At 45.8% G+C, this 25,184-nt stretch overlaps 1 protein-coding gene across 3 annotated transcripts in view; it reads left to right on the top strand.

Moving 5' to 3' along the window:
* The window catches only part of atad5a (ATPase family AAA domain containing 5a), a 62,611-nt gene that overhangs the window by 22,480 nt on the left and 14,947 nt on the right, over nt 1-25,184 (top strand). For 2 of the 3 annotated variants that reach the window (XM_055654264.1, XM_055654263.1), the window contains exons 9-21: nt 851-1,008; nt 2,266-2,416; nt 2,503-2,913; nt 7,109-7,211; nt 7,823-7,908; nt 9,307-9,446; nt 10,464-10,629; nt 12,413-12,586; nt 13,425-13,564; nt 16,914-17,007; nt 17,595-17,659; nt 21,059-21,239; nt 23,423-23,598. In XM_055654264.1, the coding sequence (XP_055510239.1) occupies nt 851-1,008; nt 2,266-2,416; nt 2,503-2,913; nt 7,109-7,211; nt 7,823-7,908; nt 9,307-9,446; nt 10,464-10,629; nt 12,413-12,586; nt 13,425-13,564; nt 16,914-17,007; nt 17,595-17,659; nt 21,059-21,239; nt 23,423-23,598 (2,045 nt within the window). The remainder of the gene's footprint in view (nt 1-850; nt 1,009-2,265; nt 2,417-2,502; nt 2,914-7,108; nt 7,212-7,822; nt 7,909-9,306; nt 9,447-10,463; nt 10,630-12,412; nt 12,587-13,424; nt 13,565-16,913; nt 17,008-17,594; nt 17,660-21,058; nt 21,240-23,422; nt 23,599-25,184) is intronic. The other variant, XM_055654265.1, reaches the window with a different exon arrangement.

Genomic DNA, 25,184 nt, shown 5'->3' with positions numbered 1-25,184 from the left:
ACATCCCAAAGACGTGCTGGTTTGTAGGTTAATTGGCCTCTGTAAATTCACCCTGATGTGCAGGGCGTGGAGTCGGAACCGGAATAACCAAACCCGTGTGAGCGGGTGATCGCTAGTCGGTGTGGGCCGAAAGGCCTCTTCCCATGCGGGAATCGATTTTCCTACAATGTTGTTAATTAGTCTTTTGATCTAGCCATTCCCAAATATGTCCCAAGTTAACAGTAGTTATTAACTATTTGGATCTTTTGGATTGAGGCTGGAATCTGACTGAATGGAGGGTAGCCTTGAAATGGCTTCATACAAGACAATGAATCTACCCACAGCGCTGCTCCATGCTGGCAACTCTAGAAGGGTTCCCTTCCTTGATGCCTTCAGCTCAATTCTTCCTTTTATTTCCTATTTGTAGTATGGAGCTGTCTGAAACAGCCAAGTCTTTTTAAAGCAAGCTCTGTTGTACATATTTTCAAAGTGAACCTGAAATTGCTAGATACATTCTTCAATTTACCATCGACAGCACCATAGAGCATTCCCCAGTACCGTACATGAAACTTCAAATCCCCTTCAACTGCGTTTCAAAGCAGACTGAAAACTATCCAACCGTTGCAAATGAACAAAGATGGATATGGCTGCATTGTTTGGATCGTTTAATGGCTCAAACCAGTGGCCTGAATAGGTTGACGTGAGGGGAGGAATGAACTAATAAGAAGTTTTAGTTCCATTATCATATGATAACAGTATAATCTCATGTACTCTTCTGCTGTGAGCAGACGTGCCCCGCAATGCTTTGATACTTCGGATCTCATCACTGTTTCACACAAATGTTCTGTGTGATTTTGTTTTAATTGTTTAGCATCACTACTGTGGGACCTGCCATGGCCCGACTGCGCTATTCTGAATCGGCTACGGGGCATGAGTGAACGGATGGAAGGAATACTTACACCCTCCCTGTCTCTTGGAGACTTCTCTGAAGTGAAACACACAATCACTACCTCTGCATCTTGGATCGGGGTGAGTGTGTCTTTTATATTTTTAATTTGTTATACAACAGTGGAGTTTGATTGCAGTGGTGTCCTGGACGGATGTGTGGGAGGAGAGTGCGGAGGTGTGGGTTAGCTGAAATTATAAAATGTTCTTGCGATTGTGTTGTGAGCCACCCTCAGGTACTCTGAGCAATGGGTCAAGAGATACATAAGATTCGAGAAGAAGGGTAGGATGGTCTTTGGCTGGTTTGAAGCATGGAGCAAATTTCTTATTCGCTGATGTTAACATCACAATCACAATAATACTTTATTTGCCAAGTCAGTCATGCAAATAAAAAGCAACAGAACACACAAAATGCATTTTAACATAAACATCCACCACAGTGACTCCTCCACATTCCTCACTGTGATGGAAGGCGAAAAAAAGTTCAAATCTCTTCCCTTCTTTGTTCTCCCACGGTCGGGGCCCTCGGGCCCTCCGTTGACGGGACGATCTTGACTCTCGTAGTCGGTGCCGTTTGGGCCCTCCACATCGGGGCGGTCAGCTCCCCCTTGCCGGCGATCGGACCCCACGTCGGGGCTGGTCGAGCCTCTGCATCGTTGGAGCTTCCCGACTGCGCCTCTCTTGAGACTGCGAGCTCTTGTTGGTGAGATCAGGGAGTGATCCCAGACAAGGGATAGGCTCCGATGTTAAGTCCACGCCCTGCGGTGGGGCTCAAAGTCAGTCTGAGGAGGCCTCCGGCTCCAGCAACATGTACGAGTGCATCCTTTTCCAATGGAGCCCCATCTCAAACTGGTAAAATAGTTATTCTGGAGAGTCATTACTTTCCTCAATTATTTATTTCAGTGACTAGGGAGAATATTTTGCTGGCACGGTATCTATCACTTGCAGCCCACCAACCTACGTGCCAACTGCCCTATAAGATGAATGTTATCCAGGAGGGAATGGAGTGGTAACGTTTAGGGTTGGGACCCTTCTTCAGTCTTGAGGGTGTCCATTTCCTCCATGGATGCTGTGGGACTCACTGAATTCTTCCAGCATTTTGTGATTTGGCTCTGTGTTGGGTTCCACTACCCCTCGCCCCCACCCACTCACCTCCCTGTACCATTCAGTGACATGGAACAAATATTTCACATAACCAGTTTATGGAACTGTATTTGGGCCGAGACCTTGTGGCTTTGTCAACATTTTAACGTAACCCGCTTGCCTATACCTGAAGCTGCGCAGATAGCAGTCATTGTCATTTGTGGCTAATGGGTTCCTTTTGAACATTTTATGCTGCAGTTATCTAACTGGAGGACAGAATTCTCACAGGACGTCCAGCGGTGGTTACTCGAAGAGATCAAGTCATCCAATCCAGAGTTCCCCGTACGGAAACTGTTTAAGCCATTACTGCAGAAAAGAAGTGAATATTTTGCAGACCTGCTCAAAACAGGTCAGTGACGGAGGGTCTTTGGCTGCTTGTGTGTGTTCCGCTCTTACCTATTTATAGTGGCTCTTACATATTTCTTTCATTCTTAGGGTCTTCCACTAAAATGGAGAATTCTGTCATAGATGTCGATGCAGAGCCTTGGCAAGCGTTACCTGTACGTAGCAGTCCAGGACCACTACTGGGGAAAAGGAAGAGAAAGGTTGAAAGGCGGGATCAGAAACAAAAAAGAATGAAAGCTCTCGACAGTGACCAGGAACTGATTGTCATCCAGGACGAGGGACGTTGCACTCAGGAGGCGGCCGAGGGATCCACGAGGAATGAAAGAGGCATCCAAAACCAGAACTGCACCACCAGAAAGCGGCTCAGCAGATCTGCTAAGAGAAAGCTGCAGGAGTGTGAACATAAAACCGAAGAGGCAGAAGCGGCAAACGTGCCCGTCCCACTGTGTGTTTCTGAATTGACTGATCTACCGAAGAGGGAGGAAGCAGCCATTTCCGATGGTAATGTAGTCTTTATTTCTAAGTAGTTCAGTTTAGTTTATTGTCGCATGTACCAAATTAAAGTGAAAAGTTGTTGTTTTGTTTTTGTCGCGAGCTACGCAGTCGGTGGGAAGAGTCTACATAATTACAATCGAGCTGTCCACAGCAATCTTTGGTCCACAGTGTCCAGATGCAAGCTAATGGGAATACTGTTTAGTGCAGTAAAGTCCGTCTCCGACGGGGTTGACGGCAGGTCAGGATGACTCTTTAGCTGGTGATGGGATGGTTCAGTTGCCTGAAAACAGTAAGGAAACAACTGTCCCAGAATCTGGAAATCTTTATGAACTTTAGTATTTAAAAAAAAGAGATAATTTGTCAAGTAAAGTTGGATTTATTGTCATATCTATGTGTGCAGTGAGGTAAGGACAATGCACGAGTGCAGTGAGTTACAGGTACAAGGAAATGTTTGCTTGCAGCAGCATCACAGGTCCAGAGACTTGGACAACAAGATTTACAAGGATGTTGGCAGGATTTGAGGGCCTGACCTATAGAAAGAGGTTGGGTAGGCTAGGAATTTATTCAAACAAGTGTATAAAATCATAAGAAGCATAGATATGGTTCCCTCCAAGGTTGTGGAATTAATCATTAGAGCGACGTCTCCCCAAGGTATGTCTACTTTAATAATTAGAGGGCATGGGTTTAAGGCAAGAGATATAATAGGAATTTGAGGGACAATTTTTCAGAGGGTGGTGGGTGGATGGAACGAGCTGGCTGAGGAGGAGGAGGCAGGAACTATAACAACTGTTGAAAGGCACAGGTACGTGATTAGGAAAGGTTTATAGAGATATGGGCCAAACGCGGGCAGGTGGGGCCAGATTTGACGAGGCATCTTAGCCAGCATGGACTAGTTGAGTTAACGAGCCTGTTTCAGTGCTGAATGACTCTGTTCCAACTGCCTGTCTTGACTGCACACTAATCTCCACTGCACGATGCCGTGTGTTAACACCGAAGACTGAGATCACTTTGTGTGCTTGTTGGGATTAGTAAAGTGAGGCAAAACTTGTCTTAAACTTGCTTTGTCCAGAAGTTGAGGATGATTGCAGCTGTCTTACTGCTGCTTTAAGAGCAGTTGAGTCAGTGGCGGGGAATTGAACCTTTGACCAGGGTGTTGTGTCATGTCTATAACCCCTACTCTGCCATTGAATTGATGTCAGAGCACGGGGAAGAGGCCAATGACCTTGGTTTAGTTTAGAAATACAGCAAGAGTGTGTCATTGTCATGTGTCCCAGATAGAACAATGAAATTCTTACTAGCAGCAGCACAACAGAATATGTAGACCTAGTACACTGTAAACAATATAATAAATGAGAAAAAGGTTCAGTATGTGTGTGTAGACACGCTATACAAAACAAACAAGCAATAATAGTGCAATAATAATTATAATAGATTATGTAGTTCAGAACTTTTTTGAGGTTGTAGTGTGTTTAATAGCCTGATGGCTGTAGGGAAGAAGCTGTTCCTAAACATTACAGTTTTCAGACTCCTGTACCGTCTTCCCGATGGCAGGGATGAGAAGTGTGTGGCCAGGGTGGTGTGGATCTCTGGCTGCCTTTTTGAGGCAGCGACTCTGGTAAATCCCTTTGATGGTGGTCAGAACCTGTGATGGACTGGGCAGTGGTCACAACGTTTCGCCGTCTTCACTCCTGGTCATTCAAGTTGCTGAACCAGGCCCTGATGCAACCAGTCGGTCTGCTCTCTACTGTCCATCTGTAGAAGTTCAAGAGAATACTCTCTGACATACCGAATCTCCATAATCTTCTAGCCCTTCGGCCTAGTGAATCCGCGCTGACACACTAAGTTCTGTCTTAAACACTAAGATCAGTTTACAGAGGCCAATTAACTTCCAAACCTGCACGTCTTTGGGATGTGGGAGGAAACTGGAGCACCCGGAGAAAAGCCACACGGTCACAGGGAAAACTCTAGGGCTGTGAGGCAGAAACTATAACTGCGCTGTCCAATTCTTGACAGACAAAAAATAGAAAACATCTTTTGGTTCTGCTGTTCGGATAATTTGTCTTGAGACAAAGGAAAGTAAAATTGATTTGGTTTTCTTGATTTATTTCTGTTCCCCTTTTTGCAAAAGTTTTGTTAGAATCCCAAGCTCATCCTGTCAGTGATGCACATTCAAATGTTGTGACATAGTCACAAAAATATACTACATGTTTAGAACACCTTCAGAAGTAAAAAAACTGCTGCAAACGAGGAGAGCCGATTAAACACTTGAAAAATACAGAATGGAAACAGGCCCTTTGGCCCATCAAGTCCACACTGACCATCGATCTCCCGTTCACACTAGTGTTTATGTTATCCCACTGCCTGCACACTGGAGGCAATTTAAGGTGCCAATTTACCTACAAACCTGCACATCTTTGGTCAGAGGTACACAACATTGCTGGAGAAACTCAGCGGGTGCAGCAGCATCTATGGAGCAAAGAAAATAGGCGACATTTCGGTCCGAAACCCTTCTTCAGACTGATGGGGGGTGGGAGGGGAGAAGGAAGGAAAAAGGGGAGGAGGAAGAGCCCGAGGGCGGGTGGATGGGAGGAGACAGCTCGAGGGTTAAGGAAGGGGAGGAGACAGCAAGGGCTAGCAAAATTGGGAGAATTCAACATTCATGCCATCAGGATGCAAGCTGCCCAGGCGGAATATGAGGTGCTGTTCCTCCAATTTCCGGTGTTGCTCACTCTGGCAATAGAGGAGACCCAGGACAGAGAGGTCGGATTGGGAATGGGAGGGGGAGTTGAAGTGCTGAGCCACCGGGAGGTCAGGTTGGTTATTGCGGACTGAGCGGAGGTGTTCGGCGAAACGATCGCCCAACCGCTGCTTGGTCTCCCCGATGTAAATCAGCTGACATCTAGAGCAGCGGATGCAGTAGATGAAGTTGGAGGAGATACAGGTGAACCTTTGTCGCACCTGGAACGACTGTTTGGGACCTTGAATGGAGTCGAGGGGGGAGGTGAAGGGACAGGTGTTGCATTGCTTGCGGTTGCAACGGAAAGTGCCCGGGGAGGGGGTAGGTACGGGAGGGAAGGGAAGAATTGACAAGGGACTTGCGGAGGGAGCCATTTTTGCAGAAGGCAGACATGGGGGGAGATGGGAAGATGTGGCGAGTGGTGGGGTCACGTTGGAGGTGGCGGAAATGGCGGAGGACTATGTGTTGTATTTGCAGGCTGGTGGGGTGAAAGGTGAGGACCAGGGGGACTCTACCCTTGTTGCGAGTGCGGGGATGGGGAGAGAGAGCAGTGTTGCGGAGTATGGATGAGACCCTGGTGCGAGCCTCATCTATGGTGGCGGAGGGGAATCCCCGTTCCCTGAAGAACGAGGACATTTCCGATGCCCTGGTATGGTATGCCCTTGGACATCTTTGGTCAGAGTTTAATCAGCATCTGATAAATGGATAAAAATACATCTCTTGATGCTCCTGAACCTGTAACCTGGGGTCATTGGGTGTTTCGGGTCTTTCAACATCAGACACACTCACCCAGGCGACCCAGCCGTAGTTGATCAGACCACGACTTGTGTTCAGGTGGCATTCGCTCCTCCCCATGGACCTCCTCTCCTGATCCAGAGCCATCTCGAGGCTTTCTCCGCAGCCTCTGTGATGTTCCTGATGGCTCTTCTCCCCTTCATTCCATTGATGCCCAGCGCGCTCAAGGCTTTGTATAGCTAGCTTGTGGAGACGATGAGCTGTTGTGACCTTTGCTCCATCTGCTGGTAATGTTATGCTATTTCTGATCCCAAGCTCAATCAGTTAAATTTCTATACTCATATTTCCCCATACTCAATCAGTTTAAAAAAAAGAGAAAAAAAAGACTATGCTGGAGTAACTTGGTGAGTCAGGCAGCATCTCTGGAGAAAGTGGAAAGGCAATGTTTTGGATGTGGACCCTTCTTCAGACTCTAATGATTAAATAGCTTTGGATGTTTTTATTCCTTCATGGAATTTTTTTAAATTGAACTCTTTCAGAAGCTGGACACAAAATGCTTGATTAATCCAGCAGGTCAGGCAACATCTCTGGAGAAAAAGAATAGGTGACGTTTCAGGTGGGTCTGAAGGGCGACCAAATATTGAGTTCCTCCAGCATTTTGTGTCTTTCTTCGGTATAAACCAGCATTTGCAGTTCCTCCTCCCTACACATTTTGTCTTTCCTTTTCAGGTGTGGGTACGGTCAAGGAAGATCTGTTGTGGACGGAGAAATACCAGCCGCAGCATTCCAGTGAAGTTGTGGGAAATCTCAGTGCTGTCAGGAAATTACGCAGGTGCGTGAGGAGGTTATTAAACCGTCTGGTAAAGACTCTTAAACTGTGGCCCCTGGTTCTGGTCTCCCCCAACATCGGGAACATGTTTCCTGCCTCTAGCGTGTCCAAGCCCTTAATAATCTTATGTTTCAATGAGATCCTCTCTCATCCTTCCAAACTCCAGAGTGTACAAGCCCAGCTGCTCCATTCTCTCAGCATATGACAGTCCCGCCATCCCGGGAATTAACCTTGTAAACCTACGCTGCACTCCCTCAATAGCAAGAATGTCCTTCCTCGAATTAGGGGACCACTGGTCCTTCATTCCCTACCCTAGGTAAAATAATGTGTGCATATCCATCCTATCAATTCCCCTTATGATTTTATAACCTCTATAAGATCCCCCCCCCCCCCCCCCCCCCCCCCCCCCCCTCAGCCTCCTGCACTCTAAACATTAAAGTCCTAGCCTGCTAAACCTCTCCCTGTAGCTCAGGCTCTCGAGTCCTGGCAAAATGCTGGCAAATCCTCTCTGTGCCCTGTCCAACTTCATGACATCCTTCCCACAGCAGGATGATCAAAACTGAACACAATACTCCAAATGCAGCCTTTTAGTGTGTTTTTTTTTTTTTACATAGTTGGTTGATGGAATGGAAGAAAAGAGCTGACAAAGAAGAAACAAAATCACAGAAGGAAAGAAAGACCGAAAAAGATGAAAAAGTGGGTATGTAATTTTCCTAAATATATAACTCTGTGCAATGTTGGGGTCATGATGTGGTGTACTGTACTACAAAATGTTTCCCCTCTGCATAGAGGCAGTTGCCTGCCTCGCGCTACAAAGCTGATCAACTTTTGAAAGGAAAATAATTTTTAATTTAGTTTAATTTAGAGATACAGAGCGGAAACAGGCTCTTCGGCCCACCGATTCTGCGCCGACCAGCGATCCCCGCGCACTAACACTAAACACTATCCTGCACACACCAAGGACAATTTGCTATTAAAAACAGATAATAGACAAAAGGTGCAGGAGTAGGCCATTCGGCCCTTCAATCCAGCACCACCATTCAATGTGATAATGGCTGATCATCCGCAATCAGTATCCCGTTCCTGCCTTCTCCCCATATCCCCCGACTCCACTATTTTTAAGAGCCCTATCTAGCTCTCTCTTGAAAGCATCCAAAGAACCCGCCTCCACCGCCCTCTGAGGCAGAGCTATCCAAATGTTCGGCTATCTCATCTTTTATAATTGACTCCAGCATCTTCCCCACCACTGATGTCAGGCTAACTGGTCTTTAATTCCCTGTTTTCTCTCTCCCGCCTTTCTTAAAAAGTGGGATAACTTAGCTACCCTCCAATCCACAGGAACTGATCCTGAGTCTATAGAACATTGGAAAATTATCACCAATGCATCCACAATTTCTAGAGCCACTTCCTTAGGTACCCTGGGATGCAGACCATCAGGCCCTGGGGATTTTTCAGCCTTCAGTCCCATCAGTCTATCCATCAGCCGTTTAACCTCCGATTATCGCTTCACGGAGAGGAATCCGGAGACAACCAACGCAGGTCATGGGGAGAGCGTACCACCTCTATACAGACAAGCACCCATAGTCGGGATCGAACCTGGATCTCTGGCGCTGTAAGCCAACAACATTACTGTTGCACCACTGTTGCAGCCACATGCTAAGTATGTTGCCGCTGCAGTTTAATTGTTTTAATGCTTTATTTCAGTAGGCTAAAATAAATCGTAGCCAATATTAATGCCTCAATCAAGTTGATGAAAGGATTAGCTGGTCATTCTCATCTTGCTCTTTATGGGAACTGCGTGCACATTTGAAGCCAAGTTGTAATATAGTTTATTATTGTCAAGCTTGCCGAAGTACAGTGAAAATACTTATGAGTGCTATCGGGTCAGTGAAGAGATTATACAGTCTTTAACAAAGATTAACACAGTCATGCCATCCACAGTCACAGATAAAGATACTCGTTCTCATCCATGTAATCTATCCTTCCAGGCTCGTCTGCCTTGCTAAAGTCCACATGGACAATGTTACTGCCCTGCCCTCATCAATCCGTAACTTCATCTGAAATTCACTCTGTTCTTCCTGCCTTTTTGTCTCTGCAGATACTTGGGACAACAGTGATTTTAACATGGAGAGTTCTGGGGATGAAGACTTTTTGTGCAATACAGTGCTAATCACTGGACCTCCAGGAGTTGGGAAAACTGCTGCAGTTTATGCCTGTGCCCAGGAGTTGGGTTTCAAGGTAAGTGTTAGCACCTGTCACATCAAAATTGTGTTTTTTGTTACATGCCTGCAGAGTAACACTGGAGGTTTTCTCAAAGCTTTTCACAAGTTCACATAGGAGTAGAATTAGGCCATTCAGCCCATCGAGTCCACTCCGCCATTCACTCATGGCTGATCTCTGCCACATAATCCCATTTTCCTGCCTTATCCCCATAATCCTTGACACCCGTTCTAATCAAGAATTTGTCTATCTCTGCCTTAAAAATATCCATTGACTTGGCCTCCACAGCCCTCTGTGGCAATGAGTTCCACAGATTAACTATCCTCTGACTAAAATTCCTCCTCGCCTCCTTTCTAAAAGAGCGTCCTTTAATTCTGAAGCTATGACCTCTGGTTCTAGACTCTCCCACCAGTGGAAACGTCCTTTCCACATCCACTCTATGCCTTTCATTATTCGGTGAGTTTCGATGAGGTCCCCCCTCAACCTTCTGAACTCCAGCGAGTACAGGCCTAGTGCTGTCAAACGCTCATCATGTGCTAACCCACTCATTCCTGGGATCACCAAGACTACACCGACCACAATCGCTTGGACACTAGTTCTATCCTACATACACAAGGGACAATTTACAGCAGCCAATTCACCTACAAACTTGCCCGTCTTTGGAGTGTGGGTGGAAAACAGAGCACCCGGAGAAAACCCACGCGGTCACAGGGAGAACGTGCAAACTCCGCACAGACAGCACCCGAGGTCGGGATCGAACTGGGTCTCTGGTGCTGTACGTTCATAAGTTCTAGGAGCAGAATTAGGCACTTCGGCCATCAAGTCTACCATTCTATCATGGCTGATATCTTTCCCTCTCAACCCCATTCTCCTGCCTTCTCCCCATAACCCCTGACTCGACTCTCTACCGCTGCACCACTGTGTGTGCCGCCCTCAGTTACTCCTCAGTGGATGTTTTCTTCTAATAGAATGTATGTGTTGAAGCAAACCATTAATTGGGTCAAATATCTCCAACACAAGTGTGTCTACCTGTAGGTATTTGAAGTGAATGCTTCCTCACAGCGAAGTGGCAGACAGATCCTCTCTCAGCTTAAAGAGGCCACGCAGTCTCACCAAGTGGATAAACAGGGAGCCGGTGCCCTCAAGCCTGCCTTCTTCAGCGGCAGCAGGTCCCTTCCAATGCAAACGACCAGATCTCCAAGTGAGTATAAAACCTTGGACAACAACGTCCTTATCTTGTGCCGTTTGTTTAAACGTTTATGCAGCCCATAGTTGTGATCGGGGTGCATCGACAGAAGGTGGTACAAGCCGTTACAAAGTTCTGAAACATGCGCTAGATACATATTAAAAGGGAGGTATTGAATGAGGAAAGGGTGGTAGCTCTTTCAAAGAACTGGGTGGGTTCTTTCTGTGCTGAATAATGATGTTCTGGAGCTGTGGCACTATCAATGTTGCTCTATAGGAGTGTATTCACAATGATTGTTATAATTTATAAGAGTGCAGCGTAGGTTAATTCTCGGGATGGCGGGACTGTCATATGCCGAGAGAATGGAGCGGCTGGCTTGTGTACTGGAATTTAGAAGGATGAGAGGGAATCTTATTGAAACATATACGATTATTAAGGGTTTGGACACGCTAGAGGCATAAAACACGTTCCCGATGTTGGGGGAGTCCGGAACCAGGGGCCACAGTTTAAGAATAAGGGGTAAGACATTTAGAACAGAGACGAGGAAACATTTTTCCACACAGTGGTGAGTCTGTGGAATTCTCTGCCTCAGAGGGCGGTGGATGCCGGTTCCCTGGATGCTTTCAAGAGAGAGCTAGATAGGGCTCTTAAAGATAGTGGAGTCGGGGGATATGGGGAGAAGGCAGGAGCGGGGTACTGATTGGGGATGATCACATTCACATTGAATGGTGGTGCTGGCTCGAAGGGCCGAATGGCCTACTCCTGCACCTATTGTCTATTGAATGGGTGACGTTTCGGGTGAAGACCCTTGTTCGTCTGAAGAAGGGTCTCGGCCCGAAACGTCACCCATTCCTTGTCTCCAGAGATGCTGCCTGACCCGCTGAGTTACTCCAGCTTTTTGTGTCTATCTTCTTTTCCCATTCATGCCTCGGAGTTGGAGAAAGGGAGATCGCATTTAGCGTATTTTGTTCAGTTCTGGGCACCATGTTTCAGGAAAAACGTTGTCAAGCTGGTGAAGGTATAGAGAAGATTCTCAGTCTGAATGGAGCGGCTGGGCTTGTATACTCTGGAGTTTAGAAGGATGAGAGGGTATCTTATTGAAACATATAAGATTATTAAGGATTTGGACACGCTAGAGGCAGGAAACTTGTTCCCGATGTTGGGGGAGTCTAGAATCAGGGGCCACCGTTTAAGAATAAGGGGTAAGCCATTTAGAACGGACATGAGGAAACACTTTTTCACACAGAGTTGTGAGTGTGGAAATCTCTGCCTCAGAGGGCGGTGGAGGCCAGTTCTCTGGATACTTTCAAAAGAGTTCTTCTGGATACTTTCAAAAAGCGCTGCGGCTGCTTGCGGGTCTTTGGACGACGGCGCCGGGAGCCCGCGGATCCTAGAGAGAGACCGCTTTCGGGCTCTCTGCAACGCGTGACTTCCCGCCCGAGTTGCGGGGTCGAAGAGCTCCTGGAGCGGGGATAGGGCTCTTAAAGATAGAGGAGTCGGGGGAGAAGGCAGGAACGGGGTACTGATTGTGGATGGTCAGCCTTGATCACATTGAATGGTGGTGCAGGCTCGAAGGGCTGAATGGCCTACTCCTGCATCTATTGTCTATAAGATACTTTTATTTTTAAGTTATCAGTTGCTGATGTAGCACAAGATAGTCTGTGGGGCTATTGTGTTTGAAGATGCTGTGAAATTCTATATTCTACTCTCCGTATTCTCATTCTTAACATTTTTATGTGTGAAGCCATCTTCTACGAGCTTGATATCCACTAAATTTGGACGATTCTTTTTTTCACAGGGAAGCCCAACTCTCCCAGAAGTGTCGTCAGGTCGCCCAGGAAAGCTGCCTTATCTCCGAGGAAAAAGGGCTCAATGAAGAGCCTGGCGCCCGTGTTCTTAGCCAATTTCTTCAAAGCCCCGTTGAAGTCTAACAAAAGTGAAGAAATGGTAAAGGCTGACAATTGGATGAGTGGTGAGAAAATAAGTTGCATTGAAACACCTTTCCACTGGTTATTCTGCTAGTGTACAGGCATTGGTCCTGATGCACGCTTTCAACACAACATATTGATCATTGCTTGCACTTGTAATTGATTTTCATTAGCCAAGTATGAAAACAAGACAAGTCTGTAAGTCATACGAGGAATTTGATTTGCCATGCAGTCATACCAGAAAAGCAACAAAGCGCGCAACCGCATATAAATGTAACAAAAACATCCTTCACAGCGGCTCCTCCACGTTCCTCATTGTGATGGAAAGCAATAAAGTCTTATCTTCTTTCCTCCATTGACTCACTAAAGGGCCTGTCCCACTTACGCAACTTTTTCGGCAACTGTCATAGGTCGCAGAAATTTTTTTTTTTTTAATGTTGAAAATTCAGCGGTGACCAGAAAGAAGCTACGACTCTCACGGCCTCTCATCCGCGACATGTCACGGCCTCTCATCCGCGACATGTCACGAGAGGGGGGGGGGTCGCCTGTATGGTCGTGAGAGGTCTCCAAAGAGTCGTAACGTCTTTCTGGTCGCCGCTGAATTTTCAACATGATGAACATTTTCGGCAACCTATGACGGGTACCAGCAGTCGCTGAAAAAGTCTGCGTTAGTGGGACAGGCCCTTAACTTCCTCCAGCAGATTGTCTGATTGATTGGAAAAATACAGCATGGTTGCCCGACTTGTATTTGAGATTTCCACCCGGGGGGAGATTCTGACGGGTCTACCCATCTTTGCCAATCTCCCCAAAACGTTGTTTGATCTGTTCAATAGCTGGAAAGTGCTTGGTGATTAAAGTGAGAACTATCTCTTTCCTTTTTAGTCAAACCTCAAAAGATTTGTAAGACCCCGAAAACTAGTGGCCAGGTTTCGGAAGTGTCCAAGGTCCCTGCTGTTTCTGAGAACAAAGACACAGAAGAATGTCATCGCAAGAGTGCCACGTCACTCATTCTGTTTGAAGAGGTAGGTTTACAAACACTCCACTTTTCAGCATGCTTAAATGAATCTCCGATGAAATAAACTTTAGATCGGAGCAGGGGTTCCCAACCTTTTTCGTCCCGTTTATCTCGGGCAACTTTAATAGCGCATAACGATGTTATTTCACTTATTTATGAACAACTAATGATGAACAGATCATAATACCAGAACCAAACACAGTCAGTCAATGAGAAAAATATGTACAAATCCAGAATCAACAAATCTACCCCCTGGGTAGGTGAACCCTTGGTTTAGAGGTCAGAGCTAGAAATTAGCGGTTGCCAATGGCAACCCGCAGTCCCACCGGGCAACCTAAAAGCCATGCCATCTTGCCCGGCTTGGCAAGCACCCGGGACACCTGAGCGGGCCCCCTCTCTATCTTTCTCTCTCTCTATTTTCCTCTCTCTCTCCGTCTCCGCCCGCTGTCCATGTCTCGGGTCTCCGCCCGCTCCACGTCCGCCTTACACATGCGCACAACCACGGCCAGCACCAATGATCCTATAGCGAGGATCTTTGGCCAGCACATCATCGGCCGCGGTTGTGCACATGTGCCGCCCTGCACATGCGTACTGCCATTGCAACTGGTATAGTAGGCCACTTTCTCCCTCCCTTTGCATGGTGGGAGATCTGACCGCCATTGTTGAAAACCAACGCAGAATCACTCGTTTGAACTGGAGTAACTCCCTGGAGTAACTCCCTGGAGTAACTCCCTGGAGTAACTCCCTGGAGTAACTCTTGCTTCTTGGTTTCCTGGTCCTCCAAAAATATTCGAAATGGAATTTAAACAGAATTTAAACACCACCACCAAACTCTGGAAAAATAACAGCCTATTGCATTTTATCTGTTTATTTATAGTGTGTGTGTGTGTGTGTGTATATGGTCTATTGTAAATAGAAACAGTGAACTTTTATCTCCTGTTCTGTATTATGTTTACATATTCTGTTGTGCTGCAGCAAGCAAGAATTTCATTGTCCTCTGGGACACATGACAATAAAACTCTCTTGACTCTTGACTTGGACTTAAACAAAGAAAGGTTCTTGGGAGGGGGGGGGGAAAGTGCTACCTTAAATGTAATTGCTTCTGGTGGGTCCCTATAGTAGGGTGAAGACTATTCCATGCTTTAATTGTGCGGCAGAACTCCATGGAGCAGTCAACATCTCTGGATAGAAGAAATTGGGTGACGTTTCGGGTAGAGACCTTTCTTTAGATTTCCTCTGGTTTTAGTGTTTTAGTTTAATTTAAAAATACAGTGTGGAAACGGGCCCTTCGGCCCACCGAGTCCACGCCGACAACCGATCACCCGTACACTAGTTCTATCCCACACATTAGCAACGGAGGTCAAGAGTCAAGAGTGTTTTATTCTCTCATGTCCCAATGAAATCCTTACTTGCAGCAGCACAATAGAATATGTAAACATAGTACTTTGTAAACAATGTTATAAACGAGAAAACAAAACTGTATATTTATATATGAATATATAACTATATACACACATACACACAATTAATTTCCCTCCTGGGAATAATAAAGTTCTATTGTGTGTGTGTGTGTGTGTGTAGGAAAGAACTGCAGATGCTGGTTTAAACTGAAGATAGACACAAAAAGCTGGAGTAACTCAACAGGTCAGACAGAATCTCTGGACAAAAGGAAAATATTACGTTTTGGGTTGGGTCTGAAAAAGATTCCTGCACATATTTGCAATGTGGAAGGAAGCAAGAGCACCAGGAGAAAACCCATGCGATCAAAGAGAAAAGGAGCAAACCATACAGATAGCACCCATATTCAGGATCAATTCCGGGTATCTGGCAATTTTAGGCAGCAACTTTATGGCCAATGTACTGCCCCAGAGTCTTGAACTGAATTAAAACATACAGTAGCTGTAAAGGAGGACATGGCATCACTTAGAGATTTAAGACTGAAAATGAATAGTTTCTTTTTTTTTAGTAACCAAAGTTATCAACGTATAGTTTTTGTGTGTTGGAAAATAAAATATAGTGGCACAGCTGGTGGACTTGCTGCCTCACACGCCAGAGATCTGTGTTCGATCCTGTCCTCGGGCACTGTCTGTGTTGAATTTGCACATTCTCCCTGCAAGTATGTAGGTTTCCTCTCACATCCCAAAGATGCATTGGCTTTGTAGGTTAACTTGTGTCTGTAAAATTGCCCCTAATGTGTAGGGAGTGGGTGAGGAAAGTGGGATAACCGAACTTGTGTGAATGGGGAAACTCAGCGGGTGAGGCAGCATTCTATGGAATGAAAGAAATAGGCAACGTTTTGGGTCGAGACCCTTCTTTAAACTGATGTGAGGGTGCAGGGGGTGGGAAGAAGAAAGGAAGAGGCGGAGACAGTGGGCTGAGGGAGAGCTGGGAAGCAGAGGAGAAAGCAGGGACTACCTGAAATTGGAGGTCAATTTTCATACCGCTGGGGTGTAAACTGCCCAAGTAAATTATGAGGTGCTGCTCCTCAAATTTACGGTGGGCCTCACTCTGGCCATGGAGGAGGCCCAGGACAGAAAAGTCTGATTCGGAATGGGAGGGGGGTTTGAAGTGCTGAGCCACCGGGAGATCAGTTTGGTTATTGCAAACTGAGTGTAGGTGCTGTGCAAAACGATCGCCAAGCCTGCACTTGGTCTCACTGAGATTGATCATACGCTGAATAATCCAACCAGAAGTGGAAAGAAATAATAGAAATTGCATTCATTGCAATGTGTAAAAGGAGATGAGATACTGTATTGTAATTTTTCTGCATGTCATTGTGGTATATATCATGTCTTGATTGGTGAATATGTTTAGTTTGTGACTTTATTTGAAGCAGAAATAATATGTGAATGCTTCATTGACCATAATTCCGACGGGTAACTACACACTTCGCCCGAGCACATTATCGTATGTGTCATGCAAGCCATCTTAAATGACCACCTAAAGTGTCATTTGGAAACCTAAAAAGCTGCCTCGGTTACCCGGCTGGCAACAGGGAAAAAAATTTAAGCGAGAGCCCTGGAGGTACAACATGGAAACAGACCCTCCGGCCCACTGATTCCGCACAGACCAGTGATCCCCGTACACTAACACTATCCTACACACACTAGGTACAATTTACAATTTTTGCCAAAGCCAATTAACCTACAAACCTGTACGTCTTTGGAGTGGGTGGGGGAATCCAAAGCACCCAACCCCATGTGGTCACAGGGAGAACCTGCAAACTCTGTACAGACAGCACCCATAGTCGGATCGAACCTGGGTCTGTGGTGCCGTGAGGCTGCATATGTTCCGCCGCACCGCCCCAGTCTGTCACCAAACTCATGCTCATATATTTGTTCTATTTTCTTAAACAGGTGGATGTAATATTTGACGATGATGCTGGATTTCTAAATGCAATCAAGACCTTCATGGCAACTGCAAAACGGCCTGTTATACTCACCACGACTGGTTAGTTTTTGTAGTATTTTAAAGCAATGTGTTATTTCCTTGGTACGTTCGGCTCTTTCCTTTTTCACGCCAGGTGATTAATGACCAGAAGGCATTGATGAGATGACATCTGTGTGGTATTTTCCCCAATCAGTCGCTCTGTATGCAAAACACAAAGTGCTGGAGTAACTCAGCAGGTCAGGCAGCATCTGTGGAGGAAACTGGTAGAATGTTTCGAGTTGGGATCCTTGAGTCAAAATGTCTCCGATCCATTCCCTCCACAGATGCTCCCTGACCCACTTGACTCCTCCACATGTTTAAGAACAAACTGCAGATGCCGGTAAATTCGAAGGTAGACACAAAATGCTGGAGAAACTCAGCGGGCGAGACTGCATCTATGGAGAGAAGGTATTGGCGACGTTTCGGGACGAGACCCAAAGGGTCGCCTATTCCTTCTCTCCAGAGATGCTGCCCCACCCGCTGAGTTTCTCCAGCATTTTTACTCCTCCACAGAGCTGGTTGTAGCCGACTGTGTAAAGGCATCGCTGGTTAATTATTTATTGCAAATCTGCAACTTATTGACCCCTGTGTTTGCATTTGTTCCCTAGATCCTAATTTCAGCTTAATGTTTGAATGCTGCTTCGAAGAAATTCGTTTTAAAATGCCATCCCCGGTAAGTTTCTGATTTTTGATTGAAGTTGGTGATTAAATGTCTCTTCAATAGACTATAGGTGCAGGAGCAGGCCATTCGGCACCGCCATTCAATGTGATCATGGCTGACCATTCTTCAATGAAATGGCCTCTTGGGTGTCAAGACTAATACATAATTTCAGCTTGCCCTCTTCCTCCTTTTCTTCTCTCCCGCCCCCACCCCCCCTCCCCTCCTTGTGCCTCCACCCTAATGTACCCCCATTTTTCTCCCAATACTCGCCTGCTGTACCACTCCCACCTCCCTGTCCTCTTCCCACATATCCCTCCCTCTGGCTTCTCGTCATCTTTTCTACACCAGTCTTTGGTAGATGGGTGGAGCAAGTGACAATTAATCTCCGCCCCCCTATATCCACCAATTAATTGCCAGCCTTTATTACCCCCCCCCGCATATCTTTTCCAGCTTTCACCCCACTCCTGCATTGTCTGAAGAAGGGTCCTGTCCCGAAATGTCGCCTTTCCATTCCCCCCACGGACGATCCCTGACCTGCTGAGTGACTTCAGCACTTTGTGTTTTGCTTACGTTTCCAGCATCTGCTGTCTTGTCTATCTCTACTTAATGATAGTTGGTCATTACTGCGTCAGTGAGAATCGGTTCCTGTATTTCTAATCCACAAGTGACTACACTTTGGAAACTTAGATTTAGCAACATTTTGGATTTAGCAACTACAGATGTTCAAAGTCACTTTGGTTTGCGTCTGAGCCATAATCATACAGGATGGACACGAGCCCTTCGTTCCAACTCATCCATGCTGACCAAGATGCCCCAAATAAGCTCACCCCGTTTGCCCCTGTTTCTCCCATATCCCTCTAAACCTACTTGGGGAACAGCTTCTTCCCTACAACCGTCAGGCTGTTAAACATGACAATCACAAATAAGCTCTGAACTTCAATAATTATTATTATTTCATAACTAATGTGTGCGTGTGTGTGCGCCCCTCTGCCCCTCTGCCCCTCTGGCCCTCTGGCCCTGCACCAACCAACCAGTGGCCTCTGGTACAATAAGCCTCGTTGCTGCTACAACCCGGGCATAAAGTGAGCTGTGTGGAACATTTCAGAAGCCCTATACTCAGCTGCACGTTCAACTGTCGTTGCGATGTTCCCATGCTATTTTCAAGCCTTCTCCGTATTCTTCCAACCCATTTCGCACTTAATCTCTGACTCTGACGTTGTGTCATCTACGCATCAATCGGCAGTTAGTTGCTCCACATTTCACCAGTGCTTCGTCACTCTTCGATGCTATTTTAAGGAGCTAAACTTCCTCCTTTTCAGCGGACCAAAAAACAGCGAGAAACTGGCTGGTAGAAATTGACCGGATACGCAGCGTTTAAATGACTTGCGTCGACTCTTTTAAAAAAAAAAAAAAGACGACCTATTGTTAAACAGGGTAATTTTGATGCTGCAGGAAATCAGTCATTCAGCATTCAGACCGCACATGCTGCCAGAGATAGACAATAGTTATTTGGTCCCATTCCTCCTTGCATCGAATAATAAAAAGTACAGCACAGGAACAGGCTCTTCGGCCCACAATGTGTGTGCTGAACGTAATGCCAAAATAAACCCATCTCATCGACCTGCACCACTCCTTGTCATTTCTGTCGTTAACTGAAAATTGTGTGCGCAAAATTAATTCCAGACATTTACAGGAGAGAGTGCTCCTTCTGTGACTGATGGTGATAATTATCCAACATAATCATTTTGGCTGGTGCTTGTGATATCACCATGGAGGTAATCTTGCCCATACACTCAAGAAATGGCGCCTTAAAGCTGCCTTAAAGCGGCAGATACCTGGGTCAGACCCTGACTGCGCCGTGCAAACGCCGTCTGTATGCTCTCCATGTGACTGCGTGACTTTCCTCCGGGTGCTCCGCTTTCCTCCCACGCTCCAAGGACGAATAGGTTTGTCGGTTAATTGGCCACGGTAAAATTGTAAATGATCGCTAGTGTGTAGGATGGTGCTAGTGTACGGAGGTCATCACTGACTTGGTGGGCCCAGGGTCCTGTTTCCCTGCTGTATCTCTAAAGACTAAAGTAAAAGTCTAATCCGTCTGATCTGTTCTGATCCGTCCCGACGGCGGAGTTTTGATCGTTCCGGCGAGAGGGCTTAAACTGCGGACCGTCGGCAACGGTCCCGTTCAAAGGCCCCGACCATGGGCGAACAAAGGAGGAAGATGACTGAACTTTATTGCCTTCCATAAATAGACAATAGGTGCAGGAGTAGGCCATTCGGCCCTTCGAGCCAGCACCACCATTCAATGTGATCATGGCTGATCATCCCCAATCAGTACCCCGTTCCTGCCTTCTCCCCACATCCCCTGACTCCGCTATCTTTAAGAGCCATGTATAGCTCTCTCTTGAAAGCATCCAGAGAACTGGCCACCACCACCCTCTGAGGCAGAGAATTCCACAGACTCATAACTCTCTGTGTGAAAAAGTGTTTCCTTGTCTCCGTTCTAAATGGCTTACCCCTCATTCTTAAACTGTGGCCCCTGGTTCTGGACTCCCCCAACATCGGGAACATGTTTCCTGCCTCCAACATGTCCAAACCCTTAACAATCTGATATGTTTCAATGAGATCCCTCTCATCCTTCTAAACTCCAGAGTGTACAAGCCCAGCTGCTTAATTCTCTCAGCATACGACAGTCCCGCCATCCCGGGAATTAACCTTGTAAACCTATGCTGCACTCCCTCAATAGCAAGAATGTCCTTCCTCAAATTAGGGGGACCAAAACTGCACACAATACTCCAGGTGTGGTCTCACTAGGGCTCTGTACAACTGCAGAAGGACCTCTTTGCTCCTATACTCAACTCCTCTTGTTATAAAGGCCAACATGCCATTTGCTTTCTTCACTGCCTGCTGTACCTGCATGCTTACTTTCATAGACTGATGAACAAGGACCCCCAGATCCCGCTGTACTTTCCCTTTTCCCTTGACGCCATTTAGATAGTAATCTGCCTTCCTGTTTTTGCTACCAAAATGGATAATCTCACATTTATCCGCATTAAACTTCATCTGCCCACTCCCCCAACATGTCCAAGCCACCCTGCATTCTCATAGCATCCTCCTCACAGTTCACACTGCCACCCAGCTTTGTGTCATCTAGTTAACACTGCCACCGTGAGGAATGTTGATTCCACTGTGGTGGATGTTTATGTTAAACTTTATTTCATGTGCTGTGTGTATTTTTACGTTTTTACTTAGTATGGCTGTATGGTAACTCAAATTTCACTGTACCTTAATTGGCGCATGTGACAATTACATTGAATCTTGAATCTAACATTTGGATTGTGGTGAGGATGCAGTGAACATAAAGCGTGACCCAAGTGCATCAATTAGTGGTCTGTTTTCTTTTCCACCCACTAGGCAAACGTTGCCAGCTACCTCCAGCTCTTGTGTCTAGCTGAAAATTTAAGGACGGATATGAAGGATCTCGCTACACTCCTTGCTCTTAACAAATGTGACATTCGCCAAAGTATCCTCTACCTGCAGTTCTGGGTGAGAAGTGGCGGTGGCAACAAAGTGGACAAGCTTCTTCCCACTGAGAGTGAGTGTGCTATTACTGTTCGATTAGTTTTTTATGTGCGTGTGTGTATATGTGTATGTATATATGTATATGTGTATGTATATGTGTGTGTGTATATGTATATGTATATGTGTGTGTATATATATATATATGTGTGTGTGTGTGTGTATATATATGTGTGTGTGTGTGTATATATATATGTGTGTGTGTGTATATATATATATGTGTGTGTGTATCTATATTACTAAAAATCTGATCTTGACCGCTTTTGGCTCGCTGTGGTGTGATTTCCGAGAGAACGCTGCCACCTACGGCCGTCATTTTTGACCACCTCGCTCAGAGCCCCCCTCCGTCTTCCGGGACCGGAGGATTTTTCCCTTCTATGAAAAATCAGAGAGATATTAATGATTTAAAAAAATTCTCCATTCTCTCTGCTGCCCCCGCTGGCGGCAGGGAGGCGGGACTATAAATCCAGGTAGTGTAGTCCCTCACTCGGTCTCTGCCAGACCCAGGAAGCGAGAGGGTCACGGCTCTCTGAGCTGCGAATAACACTGAACGCACGTCCACACCACGGTGAGTCCCGTCGATGAGGCTGTAAGGTGGCTGCTGCCCAATTGTTTGCCTCGCCTTTTTAACGAGTTTGTGTTCACAAAATGGATTTTGGTTGTCAGGTGTCTGCTTGCTGCCCAATTGTTTGCCTTGGCTTGGCTTTTAAAATCGTTGCAACCATTGGCTGCCAACCCAAGAATCCATTCGGCCCACAATGTCTATACTAGCCCTCTGGAAACCAGCACCTTCGGCCCGTAACAACCAACACTAGCGCAACAGAAAGCCCCACCTCACTGGCGAGCAATATTGGAATTGTGTGTGCGTGTGTGTGTGTGTGAAATACACACGCGCACACACATATATATATAACAGTGAGACGGGTACATGGATAGGACAGGTTTGGAGGGATATGGACCAAACGCACGCAGGTGGGACTAGTGTAGCGGCGACATGTTGTCCGGTGTGGGCAAGTTGGGCAGAAGGGCCTCTTGTGTTTGCGTGATCCCCCCCCCCCCCCCCCCCCGACGTCCTTCTTAGACACTTAGACGTGTCTTCTTGGAGATTTTGAAGAGGGGATTAATCACTGGCCTGACCGAACAAGGCGTCCAGTTCTGTTCGGTGATCTTGTAAACCAAGTTTCCATGAACTTAAAGAAATCAACCAATTAATAATGCTCTACTAGAACCTTACTTGGGCAGACACTATCAGAATGAAGCTCCCTAAACCAATTAACCTACCATTGATATGCTTTCTTTTTTTTTTTTTTGGGAATTATCAAATAAAACCTTAATCGTTGCTGCTACATAACCATCAAAATCAGTAAAGTTCATGTGATAAGAGCAGAATTTGGCCATTTGGCCCATCAAGTCTGTTTTACATTTTAATCATGACTGATTTATCTTTCCCTCTCCTGCCTTCTCCCCATAACCCAGACACCCATGCTAATCATGAACCTGCCAATCTCCGCCTTAAAATATCCATTGACTTGGCCTCCACAACCTCGTGTGGCAATGAATTCCACAGATTCACCGCCCTCTGGCTAAAGAAAAATTTGTCCTCGTCTCCTTTCTAAAAGTATGTCCTTTTATTCTGAGTCTATGGCCTCTGGCCCTAGATTCTTAAAAAATAGCGGAGTCGGGGGATATGGGGAGAAGGCAGGAACGAGGTACTGATTGGGGATGATCAGCCATGATCACATTTAATGGCGGTGCTGGCTCGAAGGCCGAATGGCCTACTCCTGCACCTATTGTCTATTGACTCCCACTAGTGGAAACATCCTCTCCACATCAGAGAGAGATATTCTAAATCCTGCAAACCCCTATTATATATAGCCTGTCCATCACAAACACGCCTATCGACTTACCACCAGTGCTTCTTGCGGCTGAATGATTCCTAGATCTATAGGATCTTGTTTATGTTTATATAGCGTATTCCCACGTACGGCTACTTTAGATGTTGGGCCAGGTGGGTTTGAGGCTGCTCATGACCAATCGTGAAATTTGGACATTAGCAATGTGTTTGTACGCACTAAAATATGTCCTTATTGCAAAATAATAAATATGTTTTATCTTCCTTTTGTTTAAAAAAAAAAAAAAGTGATCTTTACATTTTAATATGCATCTCACCATAAACCAAAGTAATGTGTGTACTTCCAGCCTCAGCTGAGAAAGAACAGGTCAAGACGGCTGAAGATGCTGTGGAGAGATTGTCAAAGGGCAGCTCTGCTGTGAAGATGCGGGAGGTTCCCAAATGCAACACGGGATGTGCTGAGAACCTGCTTGGCTTCAAAGGCGATGCTGAACCTTCAAACGGCCTCTTTTCCATGTTTAAGGTAATGGCTCCCCGCTATCACTTAACATGTGTACTTTTCATATCAGGAAGGCTACAGCTCACCCCTCCATGACACACTAGTCAACCTGAGGAGCACCTTCAGCAACAGTCTGGTTCCACCAAGATGCAGTACAGAACGCCACTTTTTCCCGGTGGCTGTGGCTATCAAACCCCCCCCCCAGATTTTAGGAGAGTTTGAAAAAAACGTCATGTTGAAGACCTTATTCGACTATGTTGGAAGGGAGAATTTAAACTAGAACGGTTGGGGGGAGGGACTCAAATAGAGAAAGCTAATAGACCGTGTGTGAGGCAGGAGGCAGAGAAGGGAAGCACTCAGACCCAACATGTAGGGGAGAAAGAAGAAAAAGATAATAGAGAATAAGAGGTGGTGGGTTTCTTAAATGTGTATATTTTAATGCTAGGAGCATTGTAAGAAAGGTGGATGAGCTTAGAGCCTGGATTGACACCTGGACGTATGATGTTGTGGCGATCAGCGAAACATGGTTGCAGGATGGCTGTGATTGGAAACTAAATATTCCAGGATTTCGTTGCTTCAGGTGTGATAGAATTGGAGGGGCAAGAGGTGGAGGTGTTGCATTGCTTGTCAGGGATGATATTACAGCAGTGCTTTGGCAGAATAGATTAGAGGGCTTGTCTAGGGAGGCTATTTAGGTGGAACTGAGAAATGGGAAAGGTGCAGCAACACTTATAGGGGTGTATTATAGACCGCCAAATGGGGAGCGAGAATTGGAAGAGCAAATATGCAAGGAGATGGCAGATATTAGTAGTAAGCACAAGGTAGTGATTGTGGGAGATTTCAATTTTCCACACATAGACTGGGAAACACATTCTGTAAAAGGGCTGAATGGTTTGGAGTTTGTAAAATGTGTGCAGGATAGCTTTTTGCAGCAATACATAGAGGTACCTACTAGAGAAGGGGCAGTACTGGAACTCCTGTTAGGAAATGAGACGGGTCAGGTGGCGGAGGTATGTGTTGGGCAGCACTTCGGGTCCAGTGATCACAATACCATTAGTTTCAATATAATTATGGAGAAGGTCAGAACTGGACGAAGGGTTAAGATTTTTGATTGGAGAAAGGCTAACTTTGAGGAGATGCGAAAGGATTTAAAAGGAGTGAATTGGGACATTTTGTTTTATGAGAAGAATGTAGAAAAGAAATGGAGAACATTTAAAGGTGACATTTTAAGTATAGAATCTTTATGTCACACATGCACTGACTACACCGCCCAACACGGACTTCCATCTGTATATATGTATGTAGCGCCGCAGAATTTGTGCACCTATTTCCCCCCCCCCCATCTCCCTTCTGTTTTTTGTTTTTTCTGTTTCTTGTTTTTTGTGCTAAATGGTATGTATGCACTGAGTACGAGCAGCTTTCAGTTTCACTGTACATGTATAGTGACAATAAATGGCATATCTATATCTATCTATGTCCCTGTTTGGTTGAAAGGAAATAGTAATAATTGGAAAGAGCCATGGTTTTCAAGGGAAATTGGACACTTGGTTTGGAAAAAGAGAGAGATCTACAATAATTATAGGTAGCATGGAGTAAATGAGGTGCTTGAG

This window comes from Leucoraja erinacea, chromosome 23 (genome assembly GCF_028641065.1).
Source record: "Leucoraja erinacea ecotype New England chromosome 23, Leri_hhj_1, whole genome shotgun sequence".
NCBI classification, from domain to species: domain Eukaryota; kingdom Metazoa; phylum Chordata; class Chondrichthyes; order Rajiformes; family Rajidae; genus Leucoraja; species Leucoraja erinaceus.
Note: the sequence above shows the minus strand (reverse complement) of the source record. Positions and strands in the feature narration are given on the sequence as shown.